The 17748-nt window shown below is 42.1% G+C and overlaps 1 protein-coding gene across 1 annotated transcript in view; it reads left to right on the forward strand.

Annotated features, from left to right (window-relative positions):
- The window catches only part of EGLN3 (egl-9 family hypoxia inducible factor 3), a 29014-nt gene extending 16771 nt beyond the window's left edge, over positions 1-12243 (forward strand). Inside the window, exons 2-5 of the mRNA XM_039552640.1 lie at positions 4486-4605; positions 6465-6601; positions 7293-7366; positions 8488-12243. Of these exons, the coding sequence (XP_039408574.1) occupies positions 4486-4605; positions 6465-6601; positions 7293-7366; positions 8488-8525 (369 nt within the window). The 3' untranslated portion in view covers positions 8526-12243. The remainder of the gene's footprint in view (positions 1-4485; positions 4606-6464; positions 6602-7292; positions 7367-8487) is intronic.
- Positions 12244-17748: the final 5505 nt, after the last annotated feature.

Here is a 17748-nt window from a genome sequence, read left to right on the forward strand (position 1 = left end):
AATTGCTGCTTGTTTATCTTGCGGTTGATTTGCACCCTCTTGGGAAAGCTAACATCCCTGAAAATAACAGGACAAACTTTAGTCTTGATGATTTGCTTTTCATTTTCCAAGTTTCATAGGGTTTAATTTATGACTATTGACTAGACTACCAGAGCATTGGTCTTCCTGTGGTGGTGTGTATGTGTGACTCCAAAGACATGCATCTGGATATCAGTTTTTAACTAGTCAGTTGTTGTGTAAGACAAACTCTTCTTTTTAACTTAGAAAAGGGGAGTGTTGCAGAAATATTCTGAGTGCTTACATTGGGAAGTTAAGCCAACCAGCAGCCATTGTAATTGATTGTATTGAAAAAGAAGAAGAAAGTTAGGTACATTCCTGCTCATTACTGCCTGCTATAGTTAGTTTGATTAGTTTAGGTTTGGAGTTGGTTAATGAAGGGAGGAGTGCTTTCAAAAACGGAGTGTGCTCTCCTGGACACAATAGACAAAAGTATAGGAAACATTTTTTACTAACACTCCACGTGCACACCTGGTAAATGGTTTGATTATTGTTATCGAGCCTCTGGCTTTTGTAGCTAGACCGTGCACTAAACTGGCAAATACCAGTGTTCACAAATTACTTAAATTAAGTCTGGGTCATGCATCTCATCTCCTGTTTCTTGTTTGCTTTAAATGAATCCAAAAGTACTGCTAACAGCTGGAATCCCTGCTGAGGCCAGCTTGATCTGCTCTGGAGCTGCTCCAGCCAGTGCTCTGATAAAGCTTGATATCGTTTCAACAGTCTCTAGGAGGACCAGAATGATTTCCCTTCATTGTTTAAGATTTCATTCAAATATTCGCTGTGCCAGGAAAAAGGATATTTCACTTCTGCTTTTCTTCTTTTGTTGCTGCTACTAGAAAACTTTTTTCTTTTTGCCTTTCTGAAAGTTAAGCTATAGTATGGCCAGTGCTTTAGGATTCTGTGGGAATTGTTCCACTTAGTCTCCAGGGACTGAGTGTTTCAGTTGCAAAAGATGCACCTCTAAATAAATAAATTATGCATCAATGTTGGAGGCAAAGCACATGTTCTGCTAAGAGAACACATTACGTGGGGGAGGCCAGGGAAAAACTCTGGCCTTTTGCCCAGATTTCCATAGTAAATAAAGCACCTAAATCCCTTTAAGGATCTGCCCTTCAGTCTGTTCAGTAGCTTTTTTTTTGTGGCATTAAAAATAGTAGTAATATTGGATTAATTTCTAGGCAGTTCAGTAATCTTGGGAGTAATATCTACTCTCCAAAGAGAGACTTAAGGCTGCCATAATTTTGTGTTGTACATCGACTTAAAAACAAAGTTGTATTCCTGTCATGCATCATCACTCTGGTATGGTTGGCAGAGCTCTGCCGAGCTGGGCCTCACTGGTGTGGTAGGTGCCCATGCCCTTGGCAGCAGCTGTACTGCACCCTCTCCCCAGCACAGCCCTCCTCCCTGCCCGACTGTCAGAATCGCTGCCCCCTCTCCTTTTCACTCTCAGCTCTCAGGATATGTTGGGTTTGCAGGGCAAGGTTTTGGTAGCTGGGAGGCTACCAGGGTTGGTTTTGTGAGAAGCTGCCAGAAGCTTCCCCAACAGAGCCAATGCCAGCCAGCTACAAGTTGGACCCACTGCTGGCCAAGTAGAGAACTTGGGAGTGAAGTTGAGCCTGGGAAGAAGGGAGAGGTAGGGGGAAGGTATCTTAAGGTCTGGTTTTATTTTTCATTATCGTACTCTGATTTGATTGCCAATAAATTAAACTAGTTTCTCCAGGTTTATCTGTTCTGCCTGTGACAGTAACTGGTGAGTGATCTCTCCCTATCCTTATCAACCCATGATCCTTTTGGTACGTTTTCTTTCCCCTGCTCAGTTGAGGAGGGGAGTGATGGAGTGGCTTCAGGGGCACCAGGGTCATGTTTCCCAGTGTATGAGGATCCCATTTTGCAAAAGGTTACTATTTTAACTGTTAGACTTAATGCAGCTCACTGCACGTGGGATGGGTGAAGGTGCACCTGCATGAGGTGCTGTGCTAGCAACCTGGATGGGGGGGGATGCATGTGGTGGGTTATCCTCACCAGTGAGGGCACAGCTCCCTCAGACCATTTTTACATTGCAGATACAGCTGACTTGTGGTTTCCACCAGACTTACACCCTTAGCAAACTTGTTTCAAGCACTATGCTGTAGGCTGGCCCTTACTGCTATTACCAGGCTGACAGTGAAATGTAGAGCAGCTCTGGAGCCATTTGTAATAGCAGAATGACAGCAGAGCAGACAGGATCTACAGAAACGCATCTACCTAACTGCCAGGTGTGATGATTGTACGTGGAATTAAAAGTACTTGCTTCTGTTTAGCATAATCTCCTGACCCTGCAGGCCACTAGTCTCTGGCCTGAGGTGTGGAGAGTGGGCCCTGATGACTTACTGCTGCCTGCAGGTACTGTTCTGGTGCTTGCTGTGAGGAGCAGAGTTAATTCATACATGGCTGACTCCTGTGGATAGATTTTGGTCTTGGTAGCAGAGGGTTCAAGGGATCCACTGCGCTGGCTGGCAGTAGCTTCTGTGCTGGTGTTCGTTGGCACAGGAAAATTTCCTTGGTGGTTAAACCAGCATGTGCTATACTGTACCTGGTCATTTCCCATGAGAACAGCATGGCTTTGGCGTGTGGTTGGAATAAAAAAACAAGACTTCTGAGGTTCCTAGATAAAAATTTCAATTGCTCTTAGTAAAGGCTATACTGTCAATCTCCAATTAATTACATTATCTACTCTGTGTGTCAGATCATTGAGGCAGGTCATACAAATAATGCACAATCATATCCTCATTCTGTGGGGCAGGCATTTCAGATACTGTTATATCCGAAGTTAGGATTTTATGGTTTGAATGGATGGAAAACTAGATGAGTAAAAGACTGATTGGATGGTTGGACTTGGAGGGTTGTGGTCAATCAGACATACTATACCTGGAGGCTGCTACCAAATGGAGCACCACAGGGAGCTGTCATGGGACCTGTCGTGTTAAACACCTTTATTTATCAGTAGCCTGAAGCAGATGGCAGAGTACACTCTCTGCAGCTGTGCAGAAGACACCAAACTGAGGGGGACCAGTTGATTCCTGTGAGGGCAAGGCTGCCACCAGAAGGAGCCCAGAGTGACTGGGAAAACAGGCCAACAGGAACTGTATGAAGTTAAACATGGGCAAATCCCACTCCTGCCCTGGGAAGGAAGAGCCCCTTGCAGAAGTACAGGCTGGGGGCTGCCAGCAGCTCTGCTCCCCAGGGGAGCCTGAGAACCCTCAGGTCATCCTGGTGGACAGTGAACTGAACATGAGCCTATGGTGCGCTTCCTGCACAACTTAGTTATGGGAGCACAGCATATAGACTGAGGAGTGATTATTGCTCTCTCCTCATCTTCGCAGAAACCACATCTGAGCACTATCTGCAGTTTTCCAGCTGAATTTAGTCCATCATTTCCCATCACTCTTGCTGGTAATACTGGCAAGCAATCTGGAGATGTCAGAGGAGTGGGAACAAGACTTCTATTGCAACAGCTTTAGTGGTGATTGGTATCGCTACTAAGTAGCCCCAGTAGTGAAGAGTGACTGAGACAAAGATCTAGTACCCTACCAGCAGTCACACCTGCTCTTCCCTGCATTCTGCTTAGGCTGCGAATCATGTCAACTAAGTTTAATATGTTTTTTCTGTAAAAAAACTTTTAAGACCTGTTGATTGTCATGTGGTTTGGAGTAATTCATGTTAGGCTTATCTCGTCATTCAAGGTGAAATTTAAACCGTGAATTAAGCGATTATATCAGCAAGTCTGAAGATGATCAAAGAGAGAAGTATGCGCTGAAGGCTGTTTGGTTAGTTCTGTGGCTCAGTCCATGAAAGCAAACATGCACTGCCCTGTGCAAACACAGCACAAAGGGGTTTTTGCAGACTTTGCTCTATGGACTTATACCCATACCTCCTGGGGACCCTCACTTTGAGTGGGACATAGGGGTGTATATGACAACGACTGGAAGAAATGATTAGTGGAGGATGGTGGTAGTAAAGCATGACATTGGGATTGCTTTCTACTTTCATTATGACTGGAAAATCAGTTTTGCAATGACTGCTTATCTGTAGAAACCCAAGCAAATTTCAACTGAAACTGCCTCAAAGTCACGTAGCTTGTAAATGACAACAAGCTTGTACCATACATACTAGTGCCTTAGTTTAATCATTTTTTTTCCTTTTATTTTAGTATATATATAGTGAATTATGAAGGGTATTTATTTTCCAGTTTGGAATTTCGCACTGGCTGACCTGTCCTGTGAAAAAAGCTTGTGCAAAGATACCTTCAGGTGGTATCTGCTTTACATTTTGGATTGATCATCTGAAAAATACTGAGCCAAACTGGTGGTGGGAGGATGTTTAGCAAATTAAAACTGAAGGTAGGCATCTTGTAGAATTAATTATTTTACAATCTGTATCTTTCAGGCTATGGTTGCTTGCTATCCTGGAAATGGAACTGGGTATGTTCGTCATGTGGACAATCCAAACGGTGACGGGCGCTGCATCACCTGTATTTATTATCTGAATAAGAATTGGGACTCCAAGGTGAGTAAGCCATGGGGTTAAACAGAGTGGAAAAACTGCTTTGGAAACATAGCTTTGGAGTTGTCTGTTGTTTCTGTGAACTCTGATGAACTTCTGAACTGCTGGTCCATTCTACATCTCTTCTTTTTTTTTTTTTCTGGATGTTTTTGGCAATCCTCTGGAAGAAAGAATCTGAACTGTTTCCTTATCATCCTCTCTCCCATCCTACACACATACTGTTTTGTTGCTGTAGAATAAAGCTATAAGCACTAGGCTGCATGCTCTTAACACTTTGTTTAGAGGAAACAGCAGAAAAAGAAAATCAATTCACTACAGAGTAAGTGGATTCTGGGAGCAGAGTAAAATGACAGCCCGAATTTGTGACTTTATCATTCTTGATACTTCAGGCTAACCTACAGAAGATATTCAGGCAGTTCCCTTTTCTTATTTAGGAACCAATGGGGCTTAGTAAGGGGAGCAAACACATGGCTTGATTCCACCACTGGGTCTCTTGACAGGATGGAGCTCTTGTTTCTGCCTATATTACTATAAGGCAGTTAAGTCAGCCTTGAATATGCCATACCTTTAAATTAGAAACAAAAGAAGGGTTTGTGAAATTCCAGGATGTCTCTTTGTAAGTCTGTTGTTGTAATGCAGCACAAACCATTCACAGGGGTTATCTATTGAAAATTGTCCAGTGTTTTTTGCTTCTCTCACCTCTTTCTAGGCCAATATGCTCTTTAAGCACATGTAAATACTATGAACCCCCATAAGTGAGTTCAGATATAGAGGCAATGCCATTGAAAAATGCAGTGTTGCAGAAAAGCACTCCCTTTACAGAGAGTATGATGGTGAAACATCTCAATGTAATTAAATGAAGGAGGAGGTGTGGGAGGAAATGCAAATATCCAATTTATTTTGTGCATTGCACCTTTATCCAAATAGTGAGGAGGCACCCAAGTGAGCACTAAGAAAAGCTAACTGAAATCCAGGACACTGATAGAGTTTATTATGTAGATGTGATGGTGATTTTATGTAAGCGTGTGCTGAAGGAGATGCAATATAAGAGTATACTCATGCTGGGCTTTGAAAGCAACCACGTGGCTTTAAACCTGACCTGATAGCTTCTCACTGAGGTCTGCATGTGGCATGGAGGTACCACGTCAGGTCAGTGGTGCATTGGCAGCATCTTCCCTGCATTCTACGGTGCAGCATAAAAGTCTCCAAAGAACCCTCTAACAGCAGCAGGAGGAGGCAGGCTTCACCTTCATCTTTTAAAATTTCTAGAATGTGTGCAGATCGCAAGACCTTTTCCCTGAAACTTGTGGCACATGGAAAGACAGAAATTATATGGTAGAGAAACCAGGCTGTGTTATAATTAGGGAAAATAGTGACTGGGAGTTATATTTGAGAAGTTTTACAAATCTAAAAATAGAACAGACTTCACTCTTCCCAAGGTGTAAAAGTTAATTCCTAAATGATCAGATGCAGGTTCTGGAATAGCATAAGCAGCATCTAACAGTTGTTGTAGCCTGATCTCAGACTGGTCAGGTGGAGCAGCTCTGTGGTATTCACTGGTTCTAGAGATGTGACTGGAAGCTCAGAAGTTTCCCAGTGTTTGCTGTGGGGCTGGTGTTGCCTTTATCTTGGTTCATTTACTTTAGACAGAAGCTTATGCCGAAGCATTACAAACTGTTTGGGAAAATCAAAGTGGCCAAGAGACACAGTAAGGTTTTCCAATGTTGTCACATAGCTGTCATGTTCAACATTAGATGTTTATTCCCCATTTGTTAGGTGTTGAGAAGGGAGAAACAAGTCACTTTTCACATGAATGTGTGGCTGTTTATATGTGCAAAAAGCAGTCTTTCCTTTTCTTTCAGCTGCATGGTGGGATTCTTCGAATATTCCCAGAAGGAAAGTCCTATGTAGCAGATGTTGAGCCGATTTTTGACCGACTACTTTTTTTTTGGTCAGATCGAAGGAATCCACATGAAGTCCAGCCTTCTTATGCAACCAGGTAAGTAGCATATTTGGTATTGGTATTTGGCTAGGAAAAAACCCAAAGCATCTCTTCTACCAGTATTTGTATCCAAAATTATGGCCATCGTATTTAAATACATGTGCATAAAAAATAGACAGATTTTGAGTGAATTTTCTGGTTTTGAGTCACTGGGAATTCTCTCATTAAATAGGGAGATGCAAGCTTGAATGATACATTTCCTTGTGTGATGAAAAAAAAGGCCCTTAACCATTGACAGGAGAAATCTTCCAAACTGGGCATAGCTATTTAGCTGGGAGGTGCTGGGTTATTCTTTTGCCCTTGTAGCACTATAGGGATTGTTGGGACTACCATCTGTCAGCAGGCTGTGAAAAGCTGATGTGATGCAGGGCAGCCCCCGAGCTGCCTACAGGCGCCCCAGAACAGAAAAACATGCAAAGGTCTGGAAGCTACTCCTGCCCTCTGTTACCAGGGGCTGTGCTCTCTTTTGTGCCTCCAGCAGAAATTCTCACCTATATTTCTGACTTGTTAAAATACACACTAAAATGCTGTCTGTGTTTGCCTATAAAGACGTGTCATTTTCATCCGATTTTTTTTTTTTAGTCTACTAATCCAGTTTTGTTTTTTGCTTTCTTCATGAGCATAAAACTTCAGTGCTCTATTTTAACATCAAAAGTGGAAACAAATGCAAGGTTTCTTTCTTTTGTAGATATGCCATGACCGTGTGGTATTTTGATGCCGAAGAAAGAGCAGAAGCCAAAAAGAAGTTCAGGAACTTAACCGGTATGATTTTTTTATAAATGTTCACCAGAAAGAATTTAATGCATTTTGATATTTCCAAAGTCAGAGACAGACCAGGAGTGATTCTGTAGCTACAAGCATATTTAATGCATTTTTGGAAAGCTTTTTCACCTCTAATTGTCAGTCAGTTATTTTATGCAAAATGGAGAAGTTGTGACAGAAGATACAGGCCTGGCCCTAGAATCCCTGATGAACAAAATGAGGAAAATGGGACAGACAGTTTCTGATTTGAGTCCCAAATGACTGAGATTTTTTTCCTATCCTGGATGGCTACTCCAGTCACAGGGAGTCAGCTCTTCTTTTGTTACTTGGGAGGTATATTTTGCCTTCTCCAAACCTTTGTGTAGCACAGAGTCATGAGACTTTCACAGACAGTTTAATAGTTGTGTTCTCTAAATGTTCTGGATGAATATGGTCTGTCTTCTACATTAATGAAGGGCAGAAGCCCACAAAGAGGTGACCCAGCTTTCTAATGGCAGCCACACTGCCTGCTACTGTAGTAATGGCATACGAGTCGCAGACTGAGTTTTCCAGATGTGTTCCAACACCCTACCCGGGACCATGACCAAAGGTTTGCTGTTCAGAGCAGCTTAAGGTCTGGTCTTCAGGGTCTGTCTCAGGCAGCTCCTCAAAATACAGTGTGGAGAGCACTTGTCTTTTAAAATGTATGTAGCTGGGCAAAGTTGTAATTAGTCAAATGATTTTCAGAACAAATTGTTGTCATCTCTGTAGCTTGTATGCAAAGCAAATACTGGTTTCACCCTTAAAGAGGATCATGAAAAAGGGGCCAAGAGGCGGTGGGGGAAAGTATCACTGATCTGGGGTCTCAAAATCTACTGGGGCTACTTAAGTATTGCATGAGTCATCTTCAATTTCAGCATGACAAATGTACAAGATCTTTGTGTGATTGTCCTTGTTAACATGCTGTGGTATCATATAGCAGTTCAGTTCAGTCCACATAGTGGATTCATGCCATGATTCTGAAATGGAAAGTGTTGTCCATTGAAAACAAACCAACGTTTTTCTGTTTCTGAGTGTTCAGATGAATATAGTCAGAACCTCCTAGTTTAACCACTTCTTGCTTTTTCTTCTTTTTGATGTAGATGCAAGGAAGAGAGAAGCACCTCTTAATGAAGACTAATCAACTGTTCATGAACTCTGTGTGAGGAAATAAGATCCCAAAGATGACTTCCATTTCCAGTAAATAAGGGCAAATCATTTTTATGCACAAGAGTGCACTGGTTGTGTCTAGCATGTGCAGCTTATGCTGATGGTACTTAAGGCAGCCTCCTGTCATGCTGCATCTAGTAGAAGAAAGACGAAAGACTTATTTGCTCTTTACCTTTTGCTGGAAAAAATAACCAGGGTTTAAAAAAAAAAGAGTATCACTAAGCCTAGTGGTAGTGGCTCAGCCAACTGGCTTTTGATCACTCTTGTAACTAAGATAATGGTCATTGGAACTAGTGGTAAAAACCTGAGTCTTATTTGCACTTTATGAGGAAAAAAATTCTAGTTCAATGGGAAGAAGCTTTGCAAGTTTAAAATCGGTGGCAGACTGCTAATGGGCACAGAGGGATATCGGACATGGGAAATTAAATTGGATATTTGGAGAGTGTCATTTTACGGTCTGTCCCAAATGGACTTGTTCATGTACTGTTCATCATTTTGCTGTGCAGAACATTGGTTCAACTCTTCAATAACATGACTTCCCAGATTTTTGTCTACACAATCATTGCTTTTTCTGGATTTTGTTTGCTTTTCAAGAGGCACATTCTAGCTGTGCAGTTGTACTGCCCTTTCTGTCCCAGGACTGAGGAGACAGTAGTTATGTATCTGTTCACAACTTTATAAAACCATTTTTTTTCCATTTTGAGCAGGATGGGTTGTATGTTTTTTATTTTCACAGTTTGGTAAAGCAGCTGTTTTCTCCCAAAAGTCTGGTAAACTTGGAAGGCTTATGGCACACAATGCATTGACCCTTAAGGCCAGTGATATGTAGAGAAGTGTTTGCTTTGTGACTTCTCCATCTGCTATGTTCTGTGTGACATAGATATGAATCTGAAAGGAAAAGATATGTCTGGCAGTCTGACAAATATATGATAAATAATGGGTAACTTAGACTTGATTTTTATGCTGCATATTCTTAGTGAACACACTTATTTAATTTTGCATGCATATGTAATTTGAATGAAACTGCAATTCCGTTTCAATTGATCTGTTATGCCAGGTAACTACTACTGTTGTGCCCAAGCTGTGAGATCAGAGTTATTCAATGGCAAAGCACACTTTTTTTTCTCCATTATTTTTTTAAACTTACTGGACTCAATGAGTAACAGGTGACCTATCTCCAATCTGTCTAAACTTTTACAACCAGCACTTACTATGCAGTTCAGAATAGCTCTTAATGAAGCTGGGAGCTAGCAGTGGATGCATTTATCACTCACACTAACTGTTCTCAACCTAATACACTCACTTGCATTCATTTTTATCTCATGTTGCCAGTGTGTATGTCAGACCCTATTAAATGTTCCAAATAGATGCTCCCTTCAGTGTCCCATATTTTCCTGTGCCACCTGCCCATGCTGGTGAAGGTGGTCTGTCTGAGCTGCCCTGCTCCACTTCCCCACACTGTGCTGGCTTGCCATGCTGTGATGGTGCTGCATTTGAGCTAGGGAATGGAAAAGTAGTGTGCAATGGCAATTATTAAATGTCAGTGACAGAAAGGTAATAGCTGCACAGGACAGAAAAGAAATACCTTTCATGACATAAAAAATGATAATAGAAAATGGAGTATTTTTTAAAACAGTTTTGTATCTTAAAGAAAAAAGAAATGCTGAGCATCCTTCAGCCTGCCCATGAATGCTGAATGTAAATACAGTAGTGCTAAGACACCCCTTATTCTCTCTGGCTTCTCCCAGGGATCCAGCTATGGTCTTATAGGCCTGACGACTGTGCACCTTAAGAGAGGAATATGAGGGAACATGTGTGACAAATGTATTCTTCCAGCTCAAGACTAGGAAAAGACAAATAATATGATAAATGTCCTTTAATGTTAGGAAAAACATTATTCTACTACAGTTACTTTTAAGTAACACACCAGAGACTTGAAGGAAACTTAGTGATAACTTGGAATTCTCATTCTGAAATGTCCATGTGGGATGCAAAAGAGTTCGGGCTCTTCCTTGAGAGTGAGAGGTAACTGTTTGAAATGTGAGAGGTGTTGGAAAAGAGGGCCCGCAGGATTACTGTTTAGCAAAGGTGATGGAATACTGCCTGTTGTATTACTGTGCAAAGTTGATACTGGCGCATAAATTTGAAACTCCTACATGATTTTAAAAGGAGGAAAACCAGATAAAACAGAGCAGAGCAAATATTGCTTTGCCTCTAGAAACTGTAACCTTGAAAATGAACTAGGAAGCATTGTTAGTACGCATCTTACTGGAGCCTGGAACAGTGGAAAAATGATCTGGTGGAAGGGAAAAAGCTTTGTCTAAGGGCTGAAAGAGGAAGGTACTTCAGTTATCACTGTTGCTACCACCAGGTTTCTGCAGTGGTCAGCAACACGTGTGGTGGATGGAGCATGGAGCAGAATAGTTGCATTTATAAAGTACATATTTTCATTTTTAGCCAATATCTTCCTCATCTATATTATATATATAGAAGACAGAGCAATTATTCTGTGGCAGAGAGTGTTGTCTTTATTAACACTTAATCAAGTGCAAAAAAAGTTGAGGGCTTGGGATCTTGAAACCAATTCCTCAGTCCTCTGTTTCAGATCTCTACTCTGTTTCCAGTGGGATGATCTCCTTGAAGAAGCTGTAGTTTAGCTGGGGATGGGCTGTGGGGGGTGTTGGTCATGTAGGAATACACAGGTGTGATGTTTCCTACACAGATTTCTCTTGCCTGTCTCGAGAATTGTTGCAAACTTCTCTGTAAGAGTGAAATTATCTGTCTGTGTGAGGGAAGCAGGCTGCTACCGTAGGGAGGGTATTTCAAAGAGGCTTTTTCCTTGTGTTTTATCTTCATAGCAAACTGTTTGAATCAAATGGCTAAACAGCACTTGTCAGCCAGTTGTGAAAAGGAGTGCTTTCTCTGAGTCATTTAACTTTGAATCCTCCAAAAATTCTGGTTTTTTTTTCACCTTTAGATAATGTGCCGTCATCATTCATATCTGTGAAGATATTTCATGCTGCACGTGCATGTCATGCAAGTCTTTGATGGCTCTTTAAAAAACATGGTTGCCTTTTCAATTGTGCGGGGAAAAATGTGCAGAGCCACTAAGCCGCAATTTTCAACAGGAGGTTTTTGTTGTGCAGGGAGGAAAAAAGGCCAGGAGACAATGCTGAAAATCAAGAGACTATTTTTATTTTTAAACCTGTGACCACTGGCCTTTTGAGCAAAGTAGCCTCTAATAAATCTTTTTCTCTAGATTTCTTCTGGTTCTATGAAGAATGACTTCTACAAAACAGTGTCTAAAAAGATCCACTCTTTTTTTTTCCCTTCTATTTTTAAACCGTTTTAGTCCTTTGTGTTTTTTAAAATGTTGGAATATATTATATGTATTTCTTGTTGTTGCAAAATAGCTGGCTCTAACACCACTTGCATCTAGAAGATAGTGTGTTTATTTGCAGGCAAATGACTAGTTCTCCTTTGACTGTGATGTACTCCCATCAGATATCTGAGAGTGAGTTATGACTACATCTTCTCTTGTCAGGTTGTATGCTGGTCAACAATGCTGGCACTTTGCATTGGATTCATGTAAAAAACCCCTAGTAGTATTTTACCACACATTTTGTGTTCCTGTTACTATTAAAAAAAGTGTAGCAGGAGTCAATAAACACTGGGTCATGTTAAACATTGTCCTGTGCAAATCTCTTCAGTATTGTGTCTTACTGTGGCCAGGGGTGCAATGGGAGGGTGCAATGCCATGCAGCTGCATGTAGGGTGACATTGAAATCTGTATCCATGACTGCCTTCTGCTGTTGGAGAGACCTTTTTTTATTGCCCTTGGCTTGGCACATTTCTTTGGTCACTTCCTACTATTTTGAAGTTATTTACCTTGCTAGTGACCCTCTTCTTGAAATGCCTATTTGTTTTCACACTCCTGTTGAACCAGATAACATTCTCATGATTCAATTGTTGTCTGATAAGTTTTATTTTTAACAGTGTTCACATCCTCCCCCTGCTACTTTTCCAGTCCGAATCCCACAGTTTTCTCCTGTGGCTGTGTGGGAGACTTCTTCTCACTCCCACTAACAGTGCAGTTGAATAAAAGCCAGGTCATTTTCACTCATTTGGTAGAGCTGTGAACTTTCTGATTCCTTTGCAATGTTATGAATAGTGAGAATTTCCCTTTTCCTATTTAAAACATGGTTTCTATCATGGATGGCTTGGATTTGACTTACGGTGTTTTTTTGTTAAAGAGGAAAGAGATGTCTAAATAATTTGCCATTTATTTAAGCATTTCTTTTAGACTGAAGAGTTCTTAGAGCATGTGGAGAAAACCTATGGAAAGCAGAGGGGTTTCTCTTCTGAGCATGCTCCTCAAAGAGTAAAGGTTTGTAGGGACAGCTTGAGAAGAAGTTGGCCGTTGGCCATCCAGCTGCCAAGGACTTTGAACTCTGACTAAACTTTCTCTAAGCAAATATATTTGCAGTAATTGTTATCTTATAGCTATTTAGGGGTTTCTTTCCTCCCCCACCTACCCAAAGGGATATGGCTAAATATATTTGCACTGACAATTCTCATGACTCTTGAGAATGCATCTGATATCAGAAGCTGCACTGAAAATTGCAAAGTAGCATGACAGTGGAAGAGAGGTTAGCAAAAATTGATTCCCCTTTCCCACATAATGTTGTCTCTATGGAGTACTTCCACTTCAGAGAGCTGGTTAAAACTCCCATCCTCTTCCACTAAGCACAGATAGAGTTTTTTGTCTGTCTTTTGGAAAGCAGGGATAATTTCATCTACATGTGTGCTTATTTTAAACAAAGCTGGAGATGCTAAATAAACTGTGCTGGGTGAACTGCAGTCAACAGCAGTTCTTACGTGGTGGCAAACAAAGTCAGTGCCAGCATGCCCAGTGCTGCTTTGCTGGGCACCCACAATCCTTCTGCTAGAGAGGAGGAAGTTTGTGATCCCTGATCTTGGCCAACACTCTGGGTGCTGATTTGACAGGAGGGGAATCAGGAGCGTAACTGGCTCTTAAAAGCCTGCTGTGTGTGGGGCTGGTAAGAAGCACAGAAAGAAAAACCCTGTAGTCCAAACAAGTAGAGCTCTGAAAATCACTTGTGGTTACATGAGTTCACAGCTCCCATCAGGCTGCTGGGCAGAGGGAGCAGAGCAGAGAAGTTGCTTTTGAAGCCAGGCCCAAGTTATCCCCAAGAAGTATGTCTGAGCACGCACCATGGGAGCCCATGCAGAGTCTGGTCACTCCTGCTGTTCAGGCTGGGTTATCCCTTCCCTGGCAGAGAATGTCGAGCTGTTAAAGTGGATGAGAGACAATGCTTACTGTCATTGTCCCCTCTTGCTGAACCAAGAAGTTGATCAGCTTCCTAAAAGGGACTTGGTATTCCCTGCAGCACCCAGAGGTTGTCTGTCAGGGACATGGTGCTGGTACACCTTGTGCCTGGGAAAGGTCTGGTTAGAACATAATCCTGGGGGCTGGATGCAGCATGCAGTGCCAGCTTTTAATTTACTAAACACTGTATTTCATGCCAGCTTTGACACTTGTCCCACCTGTACAGTGGTTCAGTGGATGACCTGTGTTCATCGCTGTGATACACGGTAACACACCACCACATGCTCTAAGGAGAAAATGTCTGCTGTTAAGTGGTACCAGGAACTTCTTTTATAAGAAGAAAAAAAATCAAGGAAGAAAGAAAAAAAGACATCTGACAGACATTTAATAGTCAAAGGAAGAGTCTTAACAGACTTAAGCTTGGCTGTCTTCAGAGAGTTTTCAAAAGCATACTGCAAACCCTTCTGTTTCAAAGCTTATGCTCCTTTATCTATGGGAAGCTAAACACTGGATAATTCTTTAATTAGTTCCCAACAAGATGTTTTTCTCTGTAGCCAAGGCTTGCTACAGGATAATTATGTCTTTAGTTTAAAAACAAGTGTCAATACAGAAAGTTGTTTTGATTTCTGTTTCTTCAAATGTTTTATTTTGCATTCTTCATACCTTTCCTTGGTTTGGGAACGGTTGATTATTTCTAGCTCCCTGTGCTGCAATCCTAATACATAGACATGACAGAGCCAAGCTAGTGCTGTGGTCTGGGTGCAATTGTACGAGTGCAGTGCTTGGGTCCCTCCCAGGGGCAAGGAGATGGAGGAATCTGAGCCACCCTCAGTTAAGCAGCTCAGCTTCTTAAACTGTAATAACCATGTGGCTGTAGGTACTCAAGTGCTACACTGCATGCCAAAGATCTACATTGGAGTTTCCCAACCTTCTGCCTACAACCACAGTCATCTACAGTTATTTTAGCAGAGTTCCCAGACCACCAACAGATCTCCTGGTAGTTAGTCAAGAACTCCCTAAGTCTTGACAGTGCTGAGTGGACACGAATCTTCTAGTCCTGAGCCCCATATGGATGCTGTGATTTAACCCCAGCCAGCAACCAAGTACCACACAGCTGCTCACTCACTCTGCCACCAGCTGGCCTGTGGAGAAATTCAAAATGGTAAAAGCATGAAAATTTGTGGGTTGAGATAAACATGGTTTATAGGGAAAGCAAAAGCTATGCACACAAAGCAAAAAATTAAGTCACTGCTCCCCATGGGTGTGTTCAGCCACCTCCAGGAGAGCAGGGCCCCATCACATGTAACTACGACTTGTGAAAACAAACACCGGCACTCCAAATGCCCCCCTCTTCCTCCTTTCCCTCACTTTATGTACTCAGCATGATGTCATATGGTCTGGAATATTCCTTTGGTCACTTGGGGTCACCTGTCCCAGCTGTGTCTCCTACCAATCTCCCAAGTATCCCCAGCCCCCTTGCCAGCATGGCAGTACGAAAAGCAGAAAAGCTCTAGACTCTTATGAGCATTGCTCAGCAATAACAGAAGCACCTCTGTATTATCAACTCTGTGTTCAGCACAAATCCAAAACAGCCACTGTGAAGAAAATTAAGTACCCCAGCCAGAGCCAGCACTGAAACAAAAGCAGGAGGGAGAGGAATTGCCCCGTCTACCCTTCTCTGATCCCTGTCTGTCAGTGCATGGATGCAGGATGCCAAAGGTCAGACACCAGGCTTACCCAAGGAGAGTCAGACTGGCTTAATTTATCCCATAGGAGAAGATCCTCAGTATTAGGCTACACAGCTTGTCCATGTGGTGAGGGAGGAGTGTGACCTTTCTGTTGAACCCATTGAAGTTGTTACATTTCTGAGGGAATAAATATCTTTTCATTGATTCAAGAAGAAATTTATGTGAACTCCAATATTGTGGCTTCTGTCTTCAAGGAATATGTGGAAAAAAATGTTCCCCTATCAGTCCACTGGCAAAAATAAGTATGATCAGAGACCTACAAAATATAACCTGTGAGGACAAGCTAAAAGGTTTGGTACTGTTCCTTCCAGGGACAAGGACAGTGGGAAGACAAGTGAAGGAGGAAATAAAAGCATTATAAGGGTCTCAAAGTACAGGAAAATGTAACTGCAAAAAATAAGGACGTAGTTTGTTCTCTATATCTGTGATGTGTAACGCACAAATAATGGGATAAAATTGCAGCAAGGAAGTTATGAGTCATTTGCTGGGAAAAGCTTTCTTATGACTGGGACGCTGAACCACTGGAGTACCTGAAGACGATGCGGAGTTGCTGTTACCAGAGGTTTGGTTGGAGAAATGTTTGCCAGGAGTGATGTAAGTAGAAGTGATTTTTTTTTTTTTGAGCAGTGAGTAAGGACCAACCAGGCTAAATGACATGTCCTGTGTCATGGCAATGTAAACATTATTTTGGAGCCTACATGGTCAAGGCATCCCTTGAAGGGATGAGGTTGTTCTAGTCCAGTTAAGGTTATGGAGACCACTACCATGCACTGTTGCAGGACCAGACCAGGCTGCCCGTCCCCAGGAGTGAAGTTCAGCCAAAGCCTGCCATGAGCGGTTGTTCTCCCCTGCCCTTTCATTTCTGTCATGATGCACTTGCAGGTACCACAGGCATGCACTGCACAGCAGGTTGGGCTTGGTGAGCACACACCTCAGGAGGATCCTGCTGCCTGAGCAGCACTTCTTGTCTTCCTGGGCAGCAAAGAGTGGAGCCCACATTTTCCACAGCAATGAGGCATCGGTATCTCCTTTTGAACCCTCTTCCTGTAGGATAGTTCATGCAGGTTACACTTATCCTCTTACTTGTTGTCCAACCCTAAAGCTGTGCATTCCTCTCATCCTCTTTTTCCTGTCTCAAAGTCAGGACTTGCAATTCTGAGCAGGATGCCCCTTTGTATCTAGACTCAAGATACAGTGGGAAGCAAATTTCCCTCCTGTCCAGAACACCCATGAAGTCGGTTGGGCCTCTGTTTTCTAGGAAATGTGTAGTTACAGGTCATCTTCAATCATTCACTACTGATGGAAATAATACTGGGGGGAAAAAAATGGGAATGGTAAAGAAATAAACAGTGGGGTTTCAGAAGTTAGCCTTTGGGGGCATACAGTTTTAAAGGCAGGAACCTCCCCTCTCTCCACAAGTTCATGTTCTGATTAAAAAGAATGTGTGTGTGTTGGAGAAGTCAGCATTTGCTATGTCCATGGAACATTCTCTCCCTTTTACAAACCTGTTGCTTTACAAGAATATTTTAATTAATTCTCAGTTGAGGCATTACTTCAGACATCTGAAAGAGCTCGAGTTAACTAATGTGATCATAAATTCAACCACTTTGAATATCAGTACTTGAGCCTAGATTTGTTTATTATTAATATTAAATACCATGAGTAGTTCCTGTAAACTTTTCTTTCATTTTTAAAACTGGCAGTTCATCAAAATTTTATATAAGGCTGGAACCTATACTGTTGTTGCTGCTATAAACATGTTAATATCATAAGCTAAACATTTTCCCTTAATTGTTAGTGTATTTCCTTTGCTTAGTCTCTGCAAATGTGCCCAGGGAACACATGAAAGTTGTTGGAGTCTCAGCTTCTTTTCATTCTCCTTGTCAGCAAACCATGACCATAAGATGTAGATGAGGCCATTTTGGAGGACATGGGGGTGTCCCCAGCATCTGCAGGTGGCACATCTTCCCCAAGCTGGCTTGGCATTTTGAAGGGATGGATCCCTCTGCCGTCCTGACTGGACAGAGCACCCATGCCAGCACCCTGATGAGCATCACCCTGTGCAGCAGCGCAAAGGAGACTTCTCCCCTGCCACC

The sequence above is a fragment of the Corvus cornix genome, chromosome 5, assembly GCF_000738735.6.
Source record: "Corvus cornix cornix isolate S_Up_H32 chromosome 5, ASM73873v5, whole genome shotgun sequence".
Classification (NCBI taxonomy): Eukaryota; Metazoa; Chordata; class Aves; order Passeriformes; family Corvidae; genus Corvus; species Corvus cornix.